General features: G+C 34.2%; 2 protein-coding genes across 4 annotated transcripts; one reads left to right on the plus strand and one right to left on the minus strand.

The window, feature by feature from the left end:
- The first annotated feature begins 5,879 nt into the window (after positions 1–5,879).
- Positions 5,880–11,797, plus strand: LOC112529788 (enhancer of rudimentary homolog). The gene is made up of 4 exons (XM_025141194.1): positions 5,880–5,983; positions 6,709–6,802; positions 9,678–9,798; positions 11,421–11,797. The coding sequence occupies exons 1-4, from the start codon at positions 5,981–5,983 to the stop codon at positions 11,509–11,511; spliced, it is 309 nt and encodes a 102-aa protein (XP_024996962.1). The 5' UTR covers positions 5,880–5,980; the 3' UTR covers positions 11,512–11,797.
- A 1,539-nt stretch (positions 11,798–13,336) lies between these two features.
- Positions 13,337–20,461, minus strand: LOC112529201 (cyclase-like protein 2). 3 transcript variants are annotated; one of them, XM_025140336.1, is made up of 6 exons: positions 19,907–20,461; positions 16,627–16,671; positions 15,479–15,551; positions 15,007–15,104; positions 14,244–14,314; positions 13,337–13,655 (listed from the first exon to the last, which is right to left on the minus strand). In XM_025140336.1, exons 1-6 carry the CDS (start codon positions 20,316–20,318, stop codon positions 13,530–13,532), a joined length of 825 nt encoding a protein of 274 aa, XP_024996104.1. In that variant the 5' UTR covers positions 20,319–20,461; the 3' UTR covers positions 13,337–13,529. The 3 variants fall into 3 exon arrangements, with proteins under 3 accessions (XP_024996104.1, XP_024996103.1, XP_024996102.1); XM_025140335.1 differs by lacking the exon at positions 19,907–20,461 and adding an exon at positions 18,294–18,762; XM_025140334.1 differs by lacking the exon at positions 19,907–20,461 and adding an exon at positions 17,179–17,725.
- Between the last annotated feature and the right edge of the window lie 4,076 nt (positions 20,462–24,537).

Consider the following 24,537-nt stretch of genomic DNA (forward strand, 5'->3'; position numbering starts at 1 on the left):
ACTTAAAATTCAAGATTACAAGTAATTATGCATAAATACAACCTATTAAATCTCGATGTTTGAATTCGTATAAATAACTACGGATAAACATAATCAAATAGAGGATGAACATCTCATTTTAAAATATAAAAAATCTAAAATATAATTAGAATAATTATCGAGTTCCAACAAAAATAAATAGTTATTATTTTTATAAAAAATATTATATTATTAAACCAAATATAAATTACTTCATTATTGTACATAAATTAAATTATAAAAAATTTGAATTAAAAAATTACACAAAAAAATGATGAATTTCAAATAGTTAATTGGATATTAATATCGATATATTTTTGTCAAATTTTTATGATATCTTCAAACATATATTTTATTCAAAAATAAAAACATTATCACTTTCTCAAAATCACATAAAATCATATTATAACATCGACTGAGATAAAGAATAAAATGAAATATTAAAATCACGATGTATATCGTTGCATTGCGCAAGTACGCTTGTAGTATTAAATAATATACATTGTTTGGTAATGAGAAATTGTTTTTTTATTTTATTCAAGCATAAAAATGTTATGTTTTAGTGAGAAATTGTTAATTTTTCATTTTCGGTTTACAATAAAATAATGCATTTCGTTACATTGCAGAGGTACGTAACTAGTTATTTTTTAAAGCACACATCCAAACCCCCTTTTACTAGAGGGTTGAAAAAACAAATAATACGACAAAATATTAAAATAATTAAAACTAATGAATTGAATTGGAACTAAATTGACTCGAATAAGAACCGAATATATTATATATAATATTGACCACGGTGAGTTAATAAATTGTCGATTCAATCTTGATCGTTTAAATTAATCTTGAGATTAGATTTGAACCGTTTAAACTCTTTATTTTGCGGTTAATTTAAAAGGTACAATCAATGAAGAATAATGTACAAGTTCTTAAAGTTTACAACCTCCCACGTCTTATACCAAATCATTTTTCAAGTTCAAAATTATATTTAAATATCATTATAATTAGGGGTGCTTATGGGTTGGGTTGATCGGGTGCTCGTCGGTTTGTTCAACCTTAGATTTCAACACAAAAATAGAACTCAGCGCAAGTATACACCTTGAACTACTGTCGTCTCGTAACAAGTAATAATGGTATAAGTACCAGATATTGTTCCTATAGAGATAGCTTGTAAAGCTCTTTAAAAGTCCAGTTTATAAAAACTAGTTTCAGATGGCGAAACGAGGAATTTGATTTATCTAAAATTTGGTGATTTGATTAACAACTAAGAAAATTATCAGTCTTAAAAAGAAGTACATGGTGCAACAGTTGATTAAAACACTAAACAAATGATTCAGCAAAAAGGTGACATAGCATTCCTGTCACAATTATCTAAAATCAATAAATAATTTTATATAACTATGACAGTATCAACTATCGGGTCAGACGGCCTCCCAATAGCACACACCGGTCAACGTGCTATCGATACGATATCATTTATGTTAGACGTCGTGAATCCTAGCACAACACAGTGTTACCAACCTACACCGTAGGAGTATAGCGTTTGTCAGACACTAAAGCTATTTATAGCCTTCTCCTATTGTCTCAGGTTTTGAAAGTCAATACATTTTTATACACAAAATTAGTTGTCAATTAATTKTAATGTAATCATCAAATGAAATATTAAGCACCTGAAACAAATAGTAGACTATGACGCTAATAAGACACCTTTGTACTTTCACATCGGCTTTGGTCTTAATTTCCCGTTACACCCCAAGCTAAGGCGTTAGCCCATCATCGCTCGGTTTCTTCTCTCGAATGATGTAAGGACTGAAAAATAAATAACTGATACGGAAAAGTAAATTGTAGAAAGTAAATTGCAGAAAGTAAATTACAGAAAGTAAATTACAAGAAATGGAAATACTAGAATTTAAAGTACTGGAAATATAAATAACTGAAAGTAAATTGCTGGAAATTAAATGACAAAAATATAAATGACTGAAAGTAAATTACTGAAAATTAAATGACAGAAAAGTAAATTGCAGTAAAGTAAAATGCAGAAAAGTAAAGACTGAAATATAAAAGACTGAAATGTAAAGAACTGAAATGTAAAAGACTGAAATGTAAATTACTAATAACTAAATATTATTAATTAATATTAATCTAAGACATGATGTATGACAAATACTTGATGAGATGGATAAATGACTAATGAAAGTCTTGAAAAGAGAGTTTGACTTTGAGGAAGCTTGCAAGACAAATAACAAAACTTGCAACACAAGTTTCGTTACAAAGACCAAAAAGGTTACTTGCAAACTCTTAAAAACAGATTATTTAGTCTACGTAAATTAGTCGTGAGCCACAAAGAATGAAATCCAATGTAAAGCAACAGAGATCGACTAATTCGTAACTCGTAACAAAAGTCAGAAAATGTAACGTAACTTGGAAATAAAAACAGAAATAAGATGAAGATTAAATACGAGCACTTGAATTAAACTTGAAAACGAAATCACACTTCACAAAAATCGGTTATTGGTTGGAAGCAAGAAAACCAAAAGCTTGAAACCGAAAACAATATTCTAGAGAGCAAATGTTTATAACTCAAAGATTTGAGAATAAACAAATAAGAAGTTAAGTAAAAGTGTGAAAAACAAAAGCCTTAAGCCTCTATTTATAGGCTAAGGGAGTTTGTACAATGAAAACCACCTAATAAAACAAAAGACTCTTCAAAATGGGCTTTGATCGTGCCCAAGGTCGTTGACCACGCATCTACTAAGGAGCAGCCCAGGCAAAGGTGCAGCTCACGGACAGGTACTACAAGATTCTGCCACTCCTGCTCCTACAGGACTGTTGCAGGATTTGGCCCAAAAATCATCAAAAACCTGCATAAACAGAGAATTAACATTAGATATGTTATATTACCACAAATTTATGAAAATGACATAAAAAGACTCAACTAAGACACTAATGGGTAAATAAAACAAAGGAACATAGTTAAGAAAATGATGTAATAAGGTTAATAAATTAACATTTATCATCGGGTTTAAGATATTTGAACAACTCAACCCAATGCTTGCGGTTTGAAAAATCTTAACTCAACCCAACCCAAACTAAAGTACAACCCAACCCGTAAGGGTTAGTCGAGTTGATACTTTTGTACATTAAAATATTTTTCTAACCTTAAATATATTATTTATCTACTCATAATTTATTTTTCATCATCAACCATTTAATACAACTTATCCATATTTCTTACGTATATCACATTCAGTTAATTTTCTCAATTTACATATATATGTTCACAGTTACTGAACATATTTACGAATGAGTTATATAGAGATGTGAATAAATTAAAAATATGTGTATATGAAAAACATACATGATAGTGTAATTGTCAAATGTGTATATTAACAGAAATTCAACAATCATATTAAATCCAAAAAATAAAAGGATATCGAGTTCATCGGATTGGGTTGAGTTCAAATAATAGTAACCCAATACCTACGGTTTGATAATTTTACAACTCAATTAGACATTGGGTTGCTTCAGGTTGGGTTTGGTTGATCAGGTTGGTCGGGTTTTTGAGCACTGCTAATTATAATAAGTGATTTGATTTACTTTGTATCTCTTACTTTTTTTATGTTTCATTTTACATCCTTGTCATATTAACATAAATAATCGTATATGAAGTAAATGAATTTAAAAAATACGTTTCCTTTTTTACAAATTATACCACTATTATATAATACCTTCAAATTGAGCACAATATTGAATATGTTTGACTTAATAATACTATTAAATATCATGAATATCTACGAATTGATTTGTTTTATATTCATACATTTTCATTTTATACGTTTTATTTATCTATCTATATCAACACTGTATTAAAAAAGAGGTGTTATTATTATTTTTGAATTTTTAAGAGGTGTATATTTTTATGTTATATGTACAAGCTTTGGAGCAACTTATAATGACTTTCAGGATTGGAGTTATCTTGAAATTTCAAGAGTACGATATTCTATAAATAATATACGTTGGGATAAAAATGTTGTATTCAACTTATATGTTATATGTATAAGTTTTGTTCCCTTTTTTGATTAACCTGGATATCCAACCCGTTATGCGAGCCGACTAATCTCAGAGCGACCACCTGCTTTGCAGATAGCTTGGAGTCACCGCATTTGACACATACGTGGCCACAAAAGGGATTTTTATTCCTTCTTGGATTTGAAGCTAAGACCTTCTGGTGCTTTTGATATTTGAAGACAAGCTCAAACCAATCATACACCACCCTTCTATCATTTTATACATGAGATATTTGAGAGAGAAAATCTATTGAGAGAAGACATCGTTTTGTATCATCATCAAGAACATTTTGTACTTCAAATATACATCAATGACATGCCAACATACTTGAATCAAACAAGCTTGTTTAAGAATTAACGAGCTTTAGTTTGGATCCCAAACAAGCTTTTCAGGTTAAATAACATACATGATGTCGTCAGTCTGGATGAGTCGAGACCGTCGTGTTTTTATCTAGACCAATTTTTTTAAAGTCAAACTAAATAGATACTGATATTTTTCTTGCCTAGATAAAGTTTAAACCAGGTTAGATTTGGAACATACTAAATCAAATAAAGTCCAATCCCTTTTTTTCTTAAAACTATCAATTTACTTTCCCTTTTTTTTAAATGAGTCAGGTCAAAAGCCTTGATTAGATAAACTAGCTCAAAACCAGTTCGGACAAAACCGAACCTGTCCTGAACCAGACTACATCATCATTCTGAATTCGGTCGCTATATCCAACAGGTACAAGCTTTTCTCGAATACTAATTTGTTTATTACAAGTTGCTTAACTAAAACAATCATTATATCTAAGATGATTTATATCTGCTTTTTTAAAATTGAGATAAATTTATGGGTCTTCAGAACTTAACCCGTTCATATGGAAAAAGGTAATATGAGTTTACAAAACTTCTCAAAATTGATTTCAAATATGATTTTAATACTTATAGTCTTACAAAAACACACGAGTTTTTTAAGATATAAAACCTAAATGCTTTATTATATAGCATATATTTGAGTTTTGCCAAATCCCACGTTCTTAAAACATAATGGGGCGTTTGGTTCATATAATGAAATTTGGTGGAATTCGAATCCATCCAAGAAATATGACATTGGAGGGATTAGAATGAAATTTGATTGAATTTGACCCATGTTTAATGAAATCTCGTAAAGAATTGAAATTTGTATTGCATATACTGGGGGCGACAACGACAATAATGTCGAGGTGGGTGACAGTTGTGACAACGACAATAGTGAGATGGTCGGGTGGGTGAGAGTTGTGACAACGACAATAGTGGGATGGTAGGGGTGGAGCTACCTTGACCATCTTCCGAAGTTCTAAATAATCTACCGATCAACTGTTTTTGCAGGACCTCCCCTACAATATCGTAACCAAATAGTGGAGTTTAACCACCAAGTTCGGGATGGATTGGTGTGGTTCCTCTATGCCTAGGACACCATTATATCAGGTGGGTGGCAGTGATAATAGTGGCATGGTGGTGGTGGCAGTGACGTTGGGGTGGGGTGGCAGTTGCGACAGAGAACAATAGTGAGGGTTGGTGGCGGTTGTGACGACGAACAATAATGACGTGATGGTGACGATCAGGTGGGGTGGGTGGATGCGGCTATGACGGCAACTTAATGATGGTCAAATTCCAAGTATCGTCGAGGAATTTTGGTCAAAGAAATTTGTCCTTCAAATTCCGCAAATCAAAGAGGCCCTGGGGGGTGTTATTGAATCTTATCCAAACCTTAAGGTAGGTTTCTGTAATTATCTGAAGCGTTAAAATCCCAGCGCCCGAATATTACAAGAACACCATTTCGCGTAGCAATTTCGTTTCCATTCAAACAAAGACGAAGAAGAACTGAAGTGAAAAAGCTGTTCCATTCTCGGTCAACATCCCGGAAAATCTCTCTAATGGTGAGAAATATAGAGCGTATGTCTTAATTTATGTATGAGCATATACACATCTTCGATATCTGAACCTGTTTGTGGAACTTTGTTGCTTATATCTCTCAATCATGTTAAAAACGAATGGGGATGTCTTATTTTTCCTAGTTTTGGTTTATAATCTGAAGATATACGTTGATTTTGAAAGCGTTCTTATGATGCTCTTAACTTCATTTGGGTTATTTATTGTAGTCCGGTAAACCCTAACAAACACTTTGGTGAAATTTTCATGGTGTAATGCCTGAGCTGTCTCTGATAATTAATTTAAAAAACAAAAGCTCCATCATATTGGTTAGGTGGTTCAGAGTTTTGAAATGAATAGTTGAGAATGGATTAGGGATTTATTGGGAAATTTTTGGGATTGTTTTGATGTTCTTGCAGATTATAGCTCAAATTTAGATGCTTTCGGCTTTCAGTTTTTGATACGGTTTATATTTAAGATGGAACTGGGGTTTTGAAATAGAGACAAAAGGCAGAAGTTAATGGGCGGTTTGCCCAATGGTTATTTGTAAAAAATTGAAGTAGTTTATGCTGGCACAAATAATCATGCACAGTTCAATCGTTTATCTAATTCCTAAACTTTTTGCTCGGTAAATATGATCATGCTTACATATTTGTAGTAAATTAAATTTGATTTCACATTTCTGGTAGTTTCTTACTTCTGTATTGATCAGTTGTAGTCTGTGTCATTTCAGGCTAACAGACACACTATCATACTCATGCAAACTTCTCAAAACCGAGCCACTCGGACGTTTATGGATTATGAGTCGATAAGTCAAGCAATGGATGGTACGTATAGCTAATGCACTGGCCACTAGGCTTTGTGAAAAAAAAGTTGATGATTGGCAATATTGTACTATGTTTTTTGTAACTTAGTGTCTATATCACAATGCACTTAGCAGTCACGTGAAACTTGTGGTGAGGTTGAATTGAGTTGGTTTGGCTATCTTGGTTTACGTCCAACATTTTCTTTTTGTTGAACTTGAAGAAATTAACTTCATTTAACATCGAAATGGGTTCTTTATTTATTTGTATAATCCTTGTTCATTTCTTATCTTATAATTTGTTGTAGATGCTATTAGAAGTACTAGGCTTGCCTACTTCTTTGGTAATATAAGTCGAAAGTTATTTATTTTTAAATTGTTGCAACTGCACTAGAAGACACAGTATTGTCATGGTCTGTTTGATTAAATTGAATGTTGAATGTTTAAGATGTTTGAATGAATCGTTCGCTTGATAAGTGTTGTGAATGGACCTGAATGACATAGGCTATTTTTATTTGTTTTTTTTATCATTTCTACTAAGAATTATTAATTTATAAACTTGTTTAAATCATTTGATTGATATTTGAAATATTTTATGGTTAAAGATAAAACCAAATGCTATGTGTAGAAGAATCATCCCACCATGTACAAGGGCCTTGAAGCAAAATGGCCTTCGATGTACATATATACAGCTGTGTAAACTGGCCATTAATGTACAAGCCTTCAGCTGGGTAAACTGGCATTTGAAGCACATGGTTGTGGTGCTATTGCAGGGTGTATGTCACCAGCTGTTGTGGAGGTCTGGATGTTGCTAAGTTGAGAGAACTTAATGGTTCAGAGGAATCATCGAATTGCTCCTTCGTCCATTTTTTTCTTTTTACCAAACAGAAGGACTTCAAAATGAATTAGAGGTCAAATCCCATTCTGACCTATTTAGATTCAAACAAACACCACCTAAGCCCTTCTTCGTCTAAGTCCTTTCGTGTTTGCGTTAGTTCATCAATGAATTCCTATACTCCTAATTGGTCCAAGTTACTTTGAAACCTCAGGCATTGTTGTATTATGGAATGTCAATCACATCGTTATAATATATATTCTGTATACGTAGAAGATTTGTTGGTTTTGCCTGATTTTTTCCTGTTTATATTTGGAAAATTTATTAATAGTATCTCTCTCTATTCCTATGTTGGCTGAATTGTGGTGTTTGGATCAAGTTTGATGAGTTACGAAAACTGCGTATCCTTTTTCTAACTCAGAAACCCAATTAACTTCTGTGAAGGGTAATTTAAGTTAATGCGCAGTTACATTCCATAGCTTAAATAATGCTCTGCATGCTAATTCTAGTTCTGAATATCCATTGGCATTGGCGTAAGTCAAAACCTGTCTTTTGGTAAATCTGGTTTATACTGGGGTTTTAGTGGAACCAGGCTAGGCCGGTAGTGGGGCAAATATTCAAGGCCTACCTAGGACTATTAGGGTGGACATGACCTTTTGTTTTGTGATATTCAGAATAACTTATTGTTGTTATCTATATACATTATTAGTACAGTCGAGAAGTAATAAAATATCTATCTATTGATCAATTATTATTACCAAATCGAACTACAGTCCAAAATATGCCCCTAAAATATCTGTTTACAGCTGTTAGGTGGGTAAAATAGTCAAAATAGAATCTTGGAAAACTAGGTTAGGGTTGGTGAGAAATCAATGAATTACACTTGGATCAAGAAATTGAATCTGTTGGAATCACTTTCCTTAAGTAGTAGTTCGACCCTGTATAGGCTTGGTTTACATGACATTTACTTGGGGATAATCCAAAGTTACACTCACATTCTGGTGGAAAATCGAGACCAAAAACTCTTGGAAGCTCTTATCTTTCGTATATAAAACCGAGACTGAAAACACCTTTAAAGGTTGACGTTACCTGCAGTTATAGGGCAGTTACAAGAGGTTACGGAGCAGTTTCATAGGAGTTAGGAACAAATAGCATCAGCGGATAGCATCACTCACTGATCAACATCAGTGGGTAGCATCAATTGATAAACACTGATCAACATCAGTTAGTGTACCCACTAATCTGTGACACAGAAGGTACACACTGCCCCTAGGACCTCGCAAGAGGTCGCGCCACCTTGGCCCCCACCATACAGCGACATCCGGCGATCTCGTGTTCAAGTTAGCTTATACAAATGTGCACTTTGCACATTCTAACCCGTATTATAGCTTAACTATGAACCCTTCATTCTCTTGTGAATCCAATACACCAAATGATCTGATGATTCACTAAAATTAGCAACATAAGAAGTCCTAAAAAATTGATTGGTGGAAGGACAAGTTTTTGATTGTAGAGTCAGAGACTGGCCGGTCTAGGCTTCGGTCGTCTGGTTCCTAGCTTAAAGATATGAAAGTTGTCAATGATTGCTAGGCCATGCTAGTCTTTGACCAGACTAGGTCGCTCTGGGCACGTCTTTAGTCCCTTCTGCTCATCCCTGTGTGTGTGTGAATGTAATGTTGGATTCAAGTTTTTCTTGATAGATTTCTGGACCTTTTTTATTATCTGGTTGCTTCACCACATTACACTTGATTTTAACTAGTATGTGCAACTATATCACATATCTTCTACATCTCCAAACATTTGGTACTATTCTCTTTAATTGTAGGATAACACACTCTGACACCTTTTCTGCTGTCTTTTGTATTGCAATTCTTTTGCATGGTTAGTTAGGATGCGATTTGGAGTTCTCTCTTTCCTTTTGGAACCCTTACCAATTAATTAGTTTTTGCCTTTTTGGTGCATACAATTGTAATGATGGTCATATGTACAGTTTTTTTTATATGCATAACCCGTCTTCTGCTACTTTTGTGCAATACCATGCATATCTTATTTTTGGTATGTGCAGGAATATGTGCACTATATGAAAGGAAACTCAAGGAATTGAATCCTGCCATCAGAAATATTACTTATGACATTGAAGATCTCTATAATTTCATTGACGGCCTTGCTGACATGAGTGCTTTAGTGTATGTTCCCTTTCTCGCTTTTACTACTTGATTGTTACAAGAATTCTGTGCCTTGCTTTTCCATCACTGTTGAAAATCTATATCTAAAACAATGAAAGACCGATCAGTTAAAATCTCTTCTCATCTTAAATAATTGATGAAATACCAATTAGGCAATTGGTTATATTTGTTTGAGACCTCTGTGACATCCACGAGTTTCAATTGCCTAGTTGTGCCTGCTTCGTTTGTTCTAATTTATCTATATACTACTTGCGATCTTCACAAAACAATATGAGTGAAATATCCTCAATGGAACATGAGAAGATTATTTATGAGATCACAAACGACTTGTTAGTAAATTATTTGCTTCATCATTCACAGATTAACTTCTTGTCAAGTGGGATAGATTAGTAAGAAAGTTATTGGGTGTTTAGGAACTTAGGCATATAATTAAGCATATTTCTTATATAGTATAGTAGATTTAAGAAAGGACCTTTTCCCTTCTGATTTCAATAAGAATTCTTTCGTGTCATTGAATCATGTATAGTATTCCTTTATTAATGCTGAGGTTCTCCAGTCTTTAATGCATATATAGAAAAATATTCAATTTGAAGCTAAGTTATGTGAGTTTGTCATTCCTGAATTTGACCCTTTCCAATGGATATGCCTGATGACCATCATACACTCCCTCTGTACTAGATTAAACACACATTTTTTTGGTTTGTTCCAACTTTTATCCCGTTTTGGAGATTAAAATCATCTTTTCTCCCCTCCTTTTTTTCTTGGATCCGTTACAACTCAACATTGTCATGTGAAACATAAGAGCATAAATGACTTCAAATGTATAAAAAAGGAGAAGTGGAAGGTTGTGTGAGGATAATTGAAATCTGTATTAGTTGGTTGTGGGCCTTGTGGCTGAGAAAATGTTTATGAGAAATAAAGAATGACGAGTTGGAGATATAACTTTATTGTAAGTTTGTGATAAAATTTATCTTTATTCATATCCCTCCATCTTATTGAAATTGCAACCAATTTTCTTTTCTGGTAACATTTGAATCCAAAATTAGACATCTTTTTAGTCCACATCATTTCCATGTTTTTTTCATTATTGAAGGATGTTTAAGATATTTGGTAAACAATCAAACATGATCTTTTAGATGATATTTCTAATATTCACTAGATGAAGTATTTTTCTTTTAGACATTATTGCTCAGCCAAACTATCTTCACAAGATGTGGTAGCCTAATTCCTAATTTTTAGTCAGAGATGCAAAAGACCCTGGGCTTTTTTGGGTCTTCCAAAAGCCCTTTCTTAGTAAGCAAAAAAGGCCAGGCCAGGCCGGGCTTTGGGATCGGGCTTTTTCAAGCTTTTTGGTTCGGGCTTTAACTAGGCCTCAAAAAGAACTCGGCCTTATCAGGCTTTTTTTGGTCTGGCCTGGGCCTAGGGTCGGGCTTTTTGGGCTGTTGTTTTTTGGCGTCTCTGCTTCACGCTCTGTGCATATGCCCTGTAACTGTGTAAGCTAGAACCTAGATGAACCACCAAACTTACTTTTTCAACTTTGAGAACGCAGACGAAAGCTAAAGTAGTGTAATCCTTTTGGTTGATGAATGCATAACATTAAACTGATAAATGCGTTGTTGCAGTTATGATCACTCTATCCAGGCATACCTTCCGAATGACCGACAATGGATCAGACAACGGATGTTTCATCACCTTAGAAAATTGGCGCATTGACTTGAAGAAGAATCAAATCTTGTTTCTTGGTATATTGTATCAGATTGATTGCACATAACTTTCCTTGAAACAAAAAGGAGTGTTGCACTTGGCAGTAAGTAGTATTTTATTCTGTCTGTAGCCATTCAACTTAAACTGCATATTATTTGGTGCTCCTGCAACTGGGAAGTTGTATGGTTTGATTGGAGAAAATGTTTGCTGGAATTTATGTAAAAGTGGGGCACCGTTTTGTGTTTATGTAATGTTGTCATCATATTTCATTTGATAACTCCTGTTTGGTTGGAAATTAAGGCTAATATGCAAAAGATAGTTGGACTTGGAATATAAATTGACATTTTGTTTCAAACAAATGATGATTTAGGGGTCGTTTACCCAAATACTTACCCGGTAAGCGCTTACCGGTAAGAGTCAGTACTATAATCTATTTTACTTGATAAGATTGTAGTATATTAAAACGGTATCGTATGCAACAATTTACTCGGTGAATGCTTACCTGAGTAAGAGTCCTCACCATCACTTACCGGGTAAGACTCTCCATCCCTATTGTCGCTCTTATTGGGTAAGATTTTCTGCTCTTGCCATGTGCATCAGGTGAGGAAAGTTACCCGATCCACATTTACCGGGTAAGTATTAAGTAAACGGCCCCTTAATGTGTGAATGAACAGTGCTTAGTAGAGGTGGCCAAAAACATGACATTTTAACCTCACCTGACCGGTCTTGGTCCTTGTCGGTCCTAGCCGTAACCGGTCCGTTTTCTTTCAAGAAGAATTGCAACCAGTTCTTTCTTTGAAAAAGAATTGTAATATGTGTAATCGGTCTCAAAGGCGGATAACAGATCAATTTTCCTTTGATTTTTATAGTTTTAAATAAACTTAAACATCTATTAGGGGTTGTTTGGAAGTTGTTGAATGGTTTGGTGTAGAATGATTAAGTGGTAAGAATGATTAAGAGGCACTCATAATATAGTGCAAAATAAAATATAATTGTTTACAATGAAATTAGGGCGCTTAATGGTTAAGGGAGGCTCATGATACAAAATCATTCAGAGGGTTTTAGAACCATTAAGAGACAAATTTTGTTTTTGTCAAATAAGATTCACCTCTTAACGATTCAGATGTTGTCTCTTGATGGAATCATTAAAAAGTAAACAAACAACCCCTTAGTGTTGTGTTATAAAACTTGTGTTTCAATTTAAGCTACTTTAGCTTTTTGACGTGTAACTCACTTGGTAAGGAGACGTTTCAAATCCTGCAGAAGACGGGCTTGACCGCTTGAACCCTTCTGCTAGCCTTAGTCATTAAGTCGGTTTTGAAATGTCTTCCCATATGTGGTTCCATATGGGACCGGTTGGGGTTGTCAGTAGTCTAACCTCTTGCTCAAATAAAGTTATTTTCAAAAATTTAATTTATTTTAAAATAACTCTATTTATTTCAACTAAATGTTATATCTGTCAATCACTAAAACACAAGAAAATTGGATTTTAAGGACACGAACGATTGCTTATTTTGAACTTTGAGAGTGTTAATTTGTGTGAAACCACCATATCAAACATCTATTTATATCGAGCACACAAAAAATATAGTCCAAAAGAACAATTTCATATAACCGTTTGGTGAACAAGACAAAAAACGGTAAAAGGTCTTTAGACCAGGCCTTGTAAACGAACCTTGATAACCAACCCCTTCAGCTAATCCTACTTCAGAAGATCATAGCCGTCGGTAATTGTCGGACCTTTTAGTAACCACACCCGTACCTGAGCCTAATCGGTCCCGACCCCAAGATTCAAGCCCATCATGAGAAAAATTTATACCAAATAGGGTGTCTATTCTCTTGACAACTTTACATCTCCATAATTATCTCAAATATTTTATTTATATCAAAACAGAATATTTCTTATAGTAATTCTGCAAAACCAACCACTAATTTACAAATGAAAAGTAACAAGTCACAACTTAAAAAACAAGATGGATATAAACTGAAGTCCATCTTGAACATGCTCTGCATACTACTAGTGGCATTCACTTAATGAGAATGCATCTTATTGGAGATCCTTCTGCTCCTAGTAACCTTAATGGTAAGCAATGGACATTATATATTCCTGCTTTCACATCTTCAAGTTTCAGACCTTCAACAAGAATGATTTCCTGACACCACATAATAAAGTAACATCATTTCAATTATTCTTTGATAATTAAGAAAAAAAAAACACTTTATTGATAGGATGAATAAGCCATTAAGCACAAAACAAACATGCTTTCACATTTCTACGCCATACAACAGAAATTTATTGTTCCATGAAAATGCCAAAATTTTCCTTTCAGATGTTGGGGAGAAATTGTAGTATTTCCATCTTTTAGAAGTTTTTGTACCGGCACTTTAGCCTAGCGAGCAAGGAGGTGGGCATCCTGTATGGGAAGTCTGGGGTTCGACTCCAGACACCACTCTATTATAGTTGTGGGATGAGTATGGTGGGGCACTACAGATGGTGGTGTCATACTCATTTTGCAGAATCTTTCAGAAGATTTCCAGGTTACAAACTATTTATTTGCTTATTGTTATCATTACAAACAATTGATGATGCTATCTTATTGGTTGTAGTATTGGTGGAGGTTATAAATTTACTCCTTATTTTGTGATTATTGAAGGATACATTAAATATTAAGTAGTAAATGATTAAAACATTTTCCTTAAAGTGTGTTACTCAATAATGCACTGGGGAGTATAAATCTTACCCTGCTCTCTAAGAAGACAAGATGAGCAGGAATCAGATCATCAAATGCAGCAACCGATAAGTAATCAGTACCTACAAAAATGAGAACAAATGATTGATCATGCCTCGATAATTTTCAGGATGATGCTTATGCCTCGATAAGGGCCCTTTTAGGCAACCAATAAACCAATAAACCAAACCAAACCAAACGAAACGAGCTCAGTATATCCCAACTGGAGGTGGGGTCTAGGAGGGGTAAGAAGTACATAGACCCTATCTCTACCTTAAAGTGTAGAATGTCTGTTTCGGTGAAGACTCCGGCTTGTGAAAAGGGAGCGAAAGAGAGAGACACATATACTATAAATTTTGAAAAGCTAGTTACGAATAAGTAATAGAATACAAGTATCGGCAAAGTGCAAGAAAAACATAAACAAGGTAAAGAAAGTAAGAAACTGCATGCCGTTAGTAGGGCAAGCAATAGATGACACACCTCTCTCATATTATGAGCATATTGTGAAAGTCCAAATTGGATGTGTAAAACCTGTTGCATACTTGCATGCACAGTTGTGCTAAGAACCCATTTGCATGCACTAGTGCACAATTTGTACAAGTCGAGGGTCTTCATGGAAACAACCACTCTACCTCGTTGGGGGTATAGGTTAGGTCTTCATACATCTCAACTCCCAGATCCTACTTTCGAGTGGGATTTACCGGGTTTGTTTGTTTGGTTTGGTGCAAAATTTATGGAAAAGAAAAAATTATTTGCAGGGAGGGGAGTGTTATACCAACAAGTTTGATGTCCGTGTTGTCCTTCAGCCATTGGGCTCCATCCTTCATAAATCCCACGTAGCTTGTGTCAAATGGCTTTTGCCACATTAGCCGCCTGAAATTGATGACCCAAAAAATACCAATAAAAAGGGGGGAGAGAATAACTAAATGACCAAATAATTCCAATAAACTTCATGCAACAGGAATATGAAGGAAATAAATCTGCTTGTGGTTCTAGGATAAATCTGGCATATCCTAGTGACGTATAGCTTCTACATGGATATAATGTCTTTTCTGAAAGAGTAAACCATGTTCTTTACAATATATGCTGATATCAGCAGATTGCATGGAAGTACTCTATTATTTAATTAAAAACATTTGTATTTATTTCCTGGTGAGGGAGAAGGGATGAAAATTATGCTGTTATCCAATTAAAAGAGAGAAATTGTAGGCTTAACAAGAAACAAGCACAATATGAAAGAAAGTTACCTATCAGTGTTTAATGTTCTGAAAAGCACACGCTTCACTCCCCTGGGAATGTTCAAGGACTTCATAACTTCGGCTGATATAAGTATAAAACTCATCAAAGTTTTGCAGAGAAATTAGAAAACGTAAGTTGCATGAAAGCAATGAAGAGCCACTTTTTTTAAGTATATAATATTTATATACAGCAAATGCAACAAATAAACTCACACACCTTCCTCATCTTTGGTGAGGTTTGAACCCCTGACCTCCTAGGAGGCCAAAGGCTACGATACTCCTAGGCCAAAGGCCCTTTGGTATGAAGAGCCACTTGCTTCAAACATCAATGGCCAGTTAAAAAATTTATACGAAAATCCCTATTATGAAACTATTTTCATCTACTGGGATACTTCCATGGACAATTTTGGTTAGCCTACATAAATATTACATTTATCATCTAATCAATTTTCTTAATAGGAAATGATCTGCTCCAACAACCAGAGTAGGTTGTTTTCTTATCGTTTAACCACCACTGTGACTTGGTTTAATTTGAAATATCTTAAATGTCATTATTTGATGCTATTTCATTGGAAAATGTCTGCAATTCAGAGGTAAATAGTAGTCTGTTGAACACTATTTAACATGATAACTATTATGATCCACTGGAATTCAACAATTCAACCATTTAAAATAGTTCTTCATCATCTAAATACGATCCAGAAAAGTAAAGAGAAAAAGGTCCTTTAGTTTTGCATAGCATAATTTGTAGAATTGCAAAGAAACATACATTTTCATATAAAAGAAGAATGTAAATATACATGTTTGTTTCATTGTGCTGATATTTTATTGCTTGAATTCTCTGTAACTTATGAAATTTTAAGGTTCAACTGTTTCAACTTATTTTGACCTGCTTTCCTCTTTTTAATTCTTTTCTCAACCCCTTTTCCAAATTACATATTTTAGTCAAAGAAGAGAAAAATCGCTTTTTCAACCACCAAAAAAAAGAACTTGTAAGAACAAATGCGTTATGGAAGGCAATGTCATAAAAGTAGTTGAAGATTGCTCAAATTCATACATAAAGAAGCATGAGGCACTTAAGACAGAAGTATCACCAATATGTGATTGATTGACATCTAGAGTTTCAGATTAAAGGAATACAACTAGAATAAGAGTACCTGTTATATTCTTGTCCCTTGGAACATCAACTAACAGTGCTGGGCCTGTGGAGAAACAATATGTTATACAAAGATACATAATGGTTTTCATAACTTCCTTCAAGGAGCAAGTAAAATTCTTGAGAACGAATATTAAAAATAATTTAATGGTGGATATAACAAGACCAAAAAACTTGAGAAACAGAAATTAAAGCATCCAAGAAGAATGAAAAACAGAAAAAAAAATGCTTCTAGATTTTAAGGGTAATCTGCTCTTCACCACTAAGGCAGATAAGACTACAAAAGCATTTCTTCTACTTTTTGTTCACCACATTATGTTAAAAGCCCTTCCATATCTCTACTAGTGTCAGTGCCATAGATTTTTATATTTAACTTACTAGCTCTTGCAGTTCTTATAGGTGGGTCACTATATCTTGTTGATTTGTAACACACCTATTATAGGAAAAGAACTCAAAAACATGTTCTGATCAAGTGTATAAACTTCACATATAATAAATAATAATTTGATAAAACCGACAGTAAGATCTATCTTTATACAGGTCAGTTTAATACCATTGAGTATTTCTAAGTCAAGGCTATCGATATCAAACCCTGCTTCATAGTAATTTTCAAACACATGTCCAGGTGCATCAACATGAGTGCCAGAATGAGCAGGTAACTTTATCAGTGAAAAGTTACAATCTGATCCATTCTTCATGCTGGCATAGAGTGTAAGGTACAACCCAATCCCTTCATCAGAATCCCATGAGCGTGTTTCCGAAGTAATCCTATGAGTGATATCATAAATTCTCCCATTTCCATAAACTTCCCTCCTTGGAGGAATCAAACCAGCACTACCACCACAGGAATCCTTATCAACCCCATATGGAGGTGGGTAGGCACTATCTTGTGATGACCGAACCATACAAGGTAAAACAAGAATGAGAAGTATCAATTGAGGGCTCATCTTTCTTGCCATCATGTTCTCTAAGCTGGACAGTTTGCTAGTCTTCAAAAGATCTTTAGAAGGGGTTAATATCACATTAAAAAACCGAACATGCATGAGATACATATAGATCGGCAGCTACCTGCTATGGTTCAAATATAACCCATCACTTTCATGTTTGCATCATCCATGAGCACATCAAATTTGTCTCCCCACTAAAAGTCACAGATTCCCAATAGTGGCTCAAATAAATCAGCCAACCTTATCAAACAGGATGAAATTACAGATATGCACTCCGATCCTCCTTAAAGGTCCTATATCATACACATAAATCTCTTCCACTCAAGAACAAAAAGTGAAAAGCTTGATAGGAGGAAATTACAGCTATAAGGCTAATGATTACAATTCCAATAGCCACAACAGTGACTCTACATGAATTACATCTAACAGGTAATTTTTTACAAGTTACTCATGCTCACAAACTGACATCTAGACCACCTTCCATTATCTATACATCTACTGGTTCAACAGAAAAACATGATATGTTCGACTTCTTCAAGTTCTAATTAATAACTAGTCTTCTTATAGGTGGGTCTCTAGATCTTGATTTGTAACACAACGTACTACTATAAGAAAAAAACATTCAAAACCATGTTTTGGTTAAGCGTATGATCTTCATGGATAATTAATAATAGTTTAACAAAAACAACATGAAATATCGCTTGTTGGGTTAGGTTAATACCATTTAGTACTTCTAAGTCGAGACTATCGACATCGAACCCTGCTTCATAGTAATTTTCATAAAAATGTCCTGGTGCATCAACATGAGTGCCAGAATGAGCTGGTAACTTTATCAGCGAGAAGTTATAATCTGATCCATTCTTCATGCTGGCAAAAAGTTGAAGGTATGGATCAAATGCTTCATTAGAAAGTCCTGAGGGATTCTTCATAGTAATCGTATGTGTGATATCATATATTTTCCCGTTTCCATAAACTTCCCTCCTTGGAGGAATCAACTTACAAGAAGAACCACCACAAGAATCTTTATCAGCACCATATGAAGGTGGGTAGGCACTATCTTGTGATGACAACACCATAGAAGGTAAAACAAGCATGAGAAATGTCAATAGAGGGCTCATCTTTCTTGCCATCATGTTCTCTAAGCTAGAGAGATTGCTAAAAAGCTAAAAATCTTTAAAGGATATTTAGAAGGGGTTCTAATCACAATAGTTTGAAAATGTCAGAGGCAAGCTAGGTGGGCGGTTGGATATGATTGAACGTCTCTGACTTTGACACATTAAATTTGCATTCCCACTGAAAGCCACAAAAATCCAAGAAATAGCTTAGATCAACCACCTGGCACATTTCCAACCTTATCCCATAGGGTTTGCTCCCCATTAGTCAAAAGTTCAATTATATGTTCTACTCAAGGTCACCGAGGGTTTCTTGGTTGTTTTAGATGCTCATAAGTTAGCTGGACATCCACGATTATAGAAAAGGAAAACCTTATCCCTCTTAGCATACAAGATGTTCTAGAAGAGAAAATCACAACAATGATTTAAGTAATTAGTTGTTGTTAAGTGATACTCCCTTCATCCCAAAATTATTATCCATGGTAGAAATGACACCAACTTTTAGACATATATAATTATTATACTTTAATGACAAATTTCACACTTAATTAATTTATTTCTTTTCACAACTCTTAAATATTTGTGTATTAATGAAGAATAGATTTAAGAATTTAGTTAGCTATTTTTAATACTAACACGTATCTTGGGACAAACAAAATTAAATAAAAATGTACTGTTTTTGAGGGAAGACACAGAGACAGAACACACTAGAAACTCACCCTGTTCTAAAAGAGGAAAGGAGAAATATAATGAAAGAGGGCATCAAATGAACTGCTCAAATTCAAGAAATATGCATTTGAAAGAAGTTCAAATAATTTGCTCCATGCGAAAGTGAAGTAGACAATTAATGTTGGTGATCTGAAGTCAAAACATGATCATCAGTGGAGTGGGAAGCCTTTTAATTGATATAAATATTGTTTTCTTGGTCTTGACAGGTAAATTACTACATATGTCCCGAAAGAACATTACTTTCTATCATCCGTCAGACCAATTACCCTTTTGAATGTAAACCCTAAAACAGAATTTGTCGTCAATCAGAAAATTCTTTTTGCTGTCGACCTAAAAAAGGACAGCTAGTACTTCTCGTAAGGCTAAGACTTCATGTTGTTAATGAAGTTGGAAAAACAACCAACAAAGGATCGAAGTTTCATAAAGGCATTTTATCGAACAGGTTAAACTCATCAACCATCTTGATTCTTGTGTACTGCAAGCGTTAACTCACCATTGAGGACATGAAGGTCAAGCGTGTCAACGTCGAAACCCGCATCAAAATAGTGGTCATACACGTGTCCTGGAGCATCCACGTGGGTCCCAGTGTGAGCCGGCAGTTTCATCTCGGAATTGTTGGCGAGTGATCCGTTCTTCATACTGCCCGGTAGCCAGAGGAACTGTCCAAGGCCGTCGTCCGATTCCCATGAAGGCATGTCAGATCGGTAACGGTGAGTTATGTCGATGATACGACCCTCGTCGTACTCTTCCCTGCGGATAGGGGAGAGATCGTCGAGGTCGCAGGATGTCATGGAGGCGATATGTGGAGATGGGTAAGCATCGTCGGCGACAAAAGAGGCGGCGGCAGCAGAGAACGTGATGAGTGTTGTGAAAAGTATTGCGACTGCCGCATTCAGTAGAACCATTGGGAGAAAAGCTCAAGCAACAACAATGGCGGACAGAGAAAGCGAGAGTGATTCCAATAAGCATTGGCTTCGACGCAGATCATGCGTCATCCATGTCCACTATTGAAACTTGCATACAAACCCTCCAAGAGTATCATAAATACATTCAAATCCCTAATTTATGTTAGGGTTGTAAAAAGCTGAGCCAACTTTTAGTATAAAATTGGAGCAAACACTAAGGTGCCGTTTACCAAACGCTTACCCGGGTAAACGCTTAATAAGTTATTTTACTTTATCGGATGAATATGACAAGGACTAAAAATCTTACCGGGTAAGAGCGAATGCAAGAATCGAGAGTCTTACCGGTAAGTGAGAACGAAGACTCTTACCATGGTTAGCGCTTACCAGGATAAATTGTTGCATACGATGTATTTTAGTGAATAAAATCTTACGGGGTAAGTAAGCGATAGTGTTGAATTTTACCAGTAAGTGCTTACCGGGTACGTGTTTAGGTAAACGGCCCCTAAGTGTAAAATCCCAAACTAAGGTTGTCTCCTAAAAGACAGGATATTTCATCTATTAGATATGTTTTAAAATCGTGAGTTCAGGTGTAGATAAAACGAATAATATCTAATATGATTGTCCAAAATGCTACAAATGGTATCAGAGTCGGGTTCTGGACTGCTATCACCGATGGTACTAGACTCCCAAGGTGGGTGGATAATAAGATCTCACATCAGTTGGGGAGGTGAATAAAGGTTACCTTTTAATGGATTGTATATCTCTATCAAATGCGTTTTAAAATCGTAAGTTCAAGTGTGGACAAAACAGACAATATCTGGTACGGTTGCCTGGATATCAACATAGAAGTTTCCGCTATTTGTTCACGATGCTTTCTTTTCGGGTGATGTTCTCATCCCTATTTCGTTTAGATTGATTGATGAATGTTAATTGGATTTTTGAATGTGTTAAAAATAGAGGATGGTATATTTTAGCTACTATAAATTTCTAGTTTCATAAATCCGACATTATAATATTTTGCAGAGTAAAATACGTAATTACAGACATTCAAATGTTTAACAATTTACAGAAGCAAACAATTTTATTAGTTCTGCTTTCAGACTTTAATACCATCTCTTATATCATTATTAAGTGAAATAAGACTTCAAACTTTAATACCTCTTCAAAACCAAACAACACCTAAATCGTCAATAATATGTATCATTATTATTTTTTTCTATAACAAACCATAAGATTTACGGTACATTCTTTTATCTTTAACTAGTGTGGGAATCATGCGTTGCACGGTAGCATGAGTACTTTGCTTAATGATCCGAAAATTATCTATATAAATACATGTTAGTTGTTAACAGAATCATCAACAAGTAGTATTCAAATAATTCGAAAAAGTTAATAAAATCTAATTAGTAAAATTTTAATACATATATATATATATATATATATATATAGGGAGAAAGAGAGAGAAAATGGTGTTGTATTAAGTTTATGTGACGTTTTTTGATGTCGTAATAAGTTTTTTAGGACACTTTCAAAATATAAAGCATCTCATTATCAACTTTATAGGACATTATTTGAAAAAATGTCCTATAAAAACAAGTGTCCTATAAAAAATTGAGTTTATAGGACAATTTCTCAAAAGTGTCATATAAAGTTGCTAATGCAATACTTTGTATTAAAAATGTCCTTAAAAATTTGTTAAGACGCCCAAAAGCGTCGTATAAACTTATTACAACACCTTTAGATATGACATTTTATATTTTGATTCTATAAATTAAGTCCTATAAAGCGGTCTATTGGGACACTTAGAGATTAGGGGTGTCCTATAAACCCAATTTTGTTGTAGTGAAATTACCTGATAATTATTACAATCGAAGTGTTCTATGTGAAAACCATTAGGATTCCAACTCCCAACTGCTTTTCTCTTGATAAAGTTTCCTACTTTCTGTTTTCGGAAACTGTTCAAGATTTACTTTATTTAAATCAATCCATCCAATTTAAATCATCCAACTAATAGTAATTATAGTCATTGTGTTACTCGTGCCTGCTAGTTCCTTGGTTCAATATCTGTACTTACCGTACGTATACTTGATTTGACACTGTACACTTGTAGTTACATTTAAGGGGGTGTAAACCCGCCTATCAGCAGTGTCGGTTGCTTTAGTGAACTCCGAGAAAAGTATGAGATCTCTTGAGCCTGGTTCGATTTGTACTTGGGTTTCTTCAAAAAAACTAAACCTTTCATTTTGATAAGTTCGAAAATATATGCAAATATTTTTTAAACAATAATTTCTGGTCAATACTTATCTCGGACTAAAGGGTAAAACGATAATTTTAACTCAGTCAACACTTGATACAAAACATTTTGGTAAATAACAGTATCTAGTCAGGACTTACGATATATCTGTTATATCAATCAAACCTTTCATTCGATACAACACTTATCCGAAACAATCATGATAAGTTTATATTTAAACATGTTTTTATAATGAATCTACGTATTGTAATGTTTATATAGCTTATAGAACCCCTTAGTTATTGATTGGTCTTTGATAGGTGCAAAAAGGATGGATTTTAATACAAACAAAACATATATTTTGAAACTGTTACAAGGTCGGGCATAGTTTTCTGAAGGAATATGAGACTGAGAATACTTATGAAATGGGTTCTGGACTAGGCATACGAATTTAAATGGCGTCAAAATGAATCATATTTTCTCAAATGTTGCTTAAAAGAAGCCTAACAGAAGAGGCCCAACAGCAAAAAAAAAAAACCCAACAAAAAAACTCCAGCAACAGCAGAGGCAGTTTTTCATCGAGGGAAGACGTGCGATCGAGGAGGGAGATGTAGGCAGTTTTCTGGTTCGTAAGGGAAGACGACAGCAAGAGGTGCGATCGATTGGAGAAGAGAGCAACAGTTCGTGGTTTTGGATTAGAGAAGCATTGAAGGAGATTCATCAATTTCAAAATTAGGTTAATATCTCTTGTCAATTTCTTAGTTTGTGTTTTCAGTTAGCCATGTGTGGCTAATTTCTTTATAAATTCGACTTTGGATTGCTTAGTATTTGCAAGTTCTATTTTACCAGTTGTTTGAGATGATGTACTACCATCTCACTTTGATTATTCACCTAATTTCTGAACTTAATAGCTTATAAAATTGAATTTCATGCTTTCTGATCAATTGTGTGGAAATCGATCATGGTTATTTTGGTTTCCTAAATCCGTAATTGTTTAGTAAACTAATATTGATGACAAATAACAAATAGGTTTTGTAGAAAATTCCTATCTTTTGTTATGAAATTGGGTGAAACGGAAGATTTAGATTAACCAAGCTCGTGTGTTAATTTATCCGACCCTGGTTCCATTGATTCTTCATGCTAGTATCAATTTGGCTCTTAAGAGCTTATTTGAGGTCAATTTCATATTAAGGTATGAGAGGAGAGCTTGTTCCTCTCAAAAGTTATGTATGTTGAAATTAATTGTTAGAGCTCCTTGACAATTAGAACCGCGTTAATCGAAGTATGTGCCGTCGCCTTATACATCATCAATGTTAACAACTTGTGAATAGAGTTGCATTTATAATCCAAAGTCGAGTTTGTTTTTATTTCAATCGTCTGTAATAAATTTTATTCGCATGTTTAGTCTAATTAATCAAATTCAAACCCCCCCCCCCCTTGTAATTATTTTAAAGCTGTCGCTTTGTATTTGATTTTCTAGACATAGTAAGTTAATCCAAGTCCCTGTGGATTTGACCCGTGAGATGTGCAAACAAATAGATTAATTATTTTAAAGCTGTCGCTTCGTGATTTTTTTTTCTCTTTGCCTCTGGAGAGATGTGCAAACAAATAGAGTATACTAAATACAATATTATTCAAAGTTCCAACACACAAACCCACCCCCCACACATAAAAAAAGCAATAATAAAGCATAAAAGTAACACGGATCTTACGTAAAACCATCTCAACATAAGAGTAAAAATCATGGGATCATCTTTATTATTTTAATTTTAGAGAAATACATGAAACATTTTCATTAAATATGATATGAAACAATTTCATAACCATATATGAAACAAATTCATCAAAAAAATATTATATGAAACAATTTCACAAGATTAAACAATTTCATGAAATATTTTATAAGATTAATTAAATAATGAAATCGACGTATGATGGTGGTTTGTACAGTTTGTACAAATGAAGGTGATTTTTATTTGATCGCTC

Source organism: Cynara cardunculus, assembly GCF_001531365.2.
Source record: "Cynara cardunculus var. scolymus isolate 2C chromosome LG 16, CcrdV1, whole genome shotgun sequence".
NCBI classification, from domain to species: domain Eukaryota; kingdom Viridiplantae; phylum Streptophyta; class Magnoliopsida; order Asterales; family Asteraceae; genus Cynara; species Cynara cardunculus.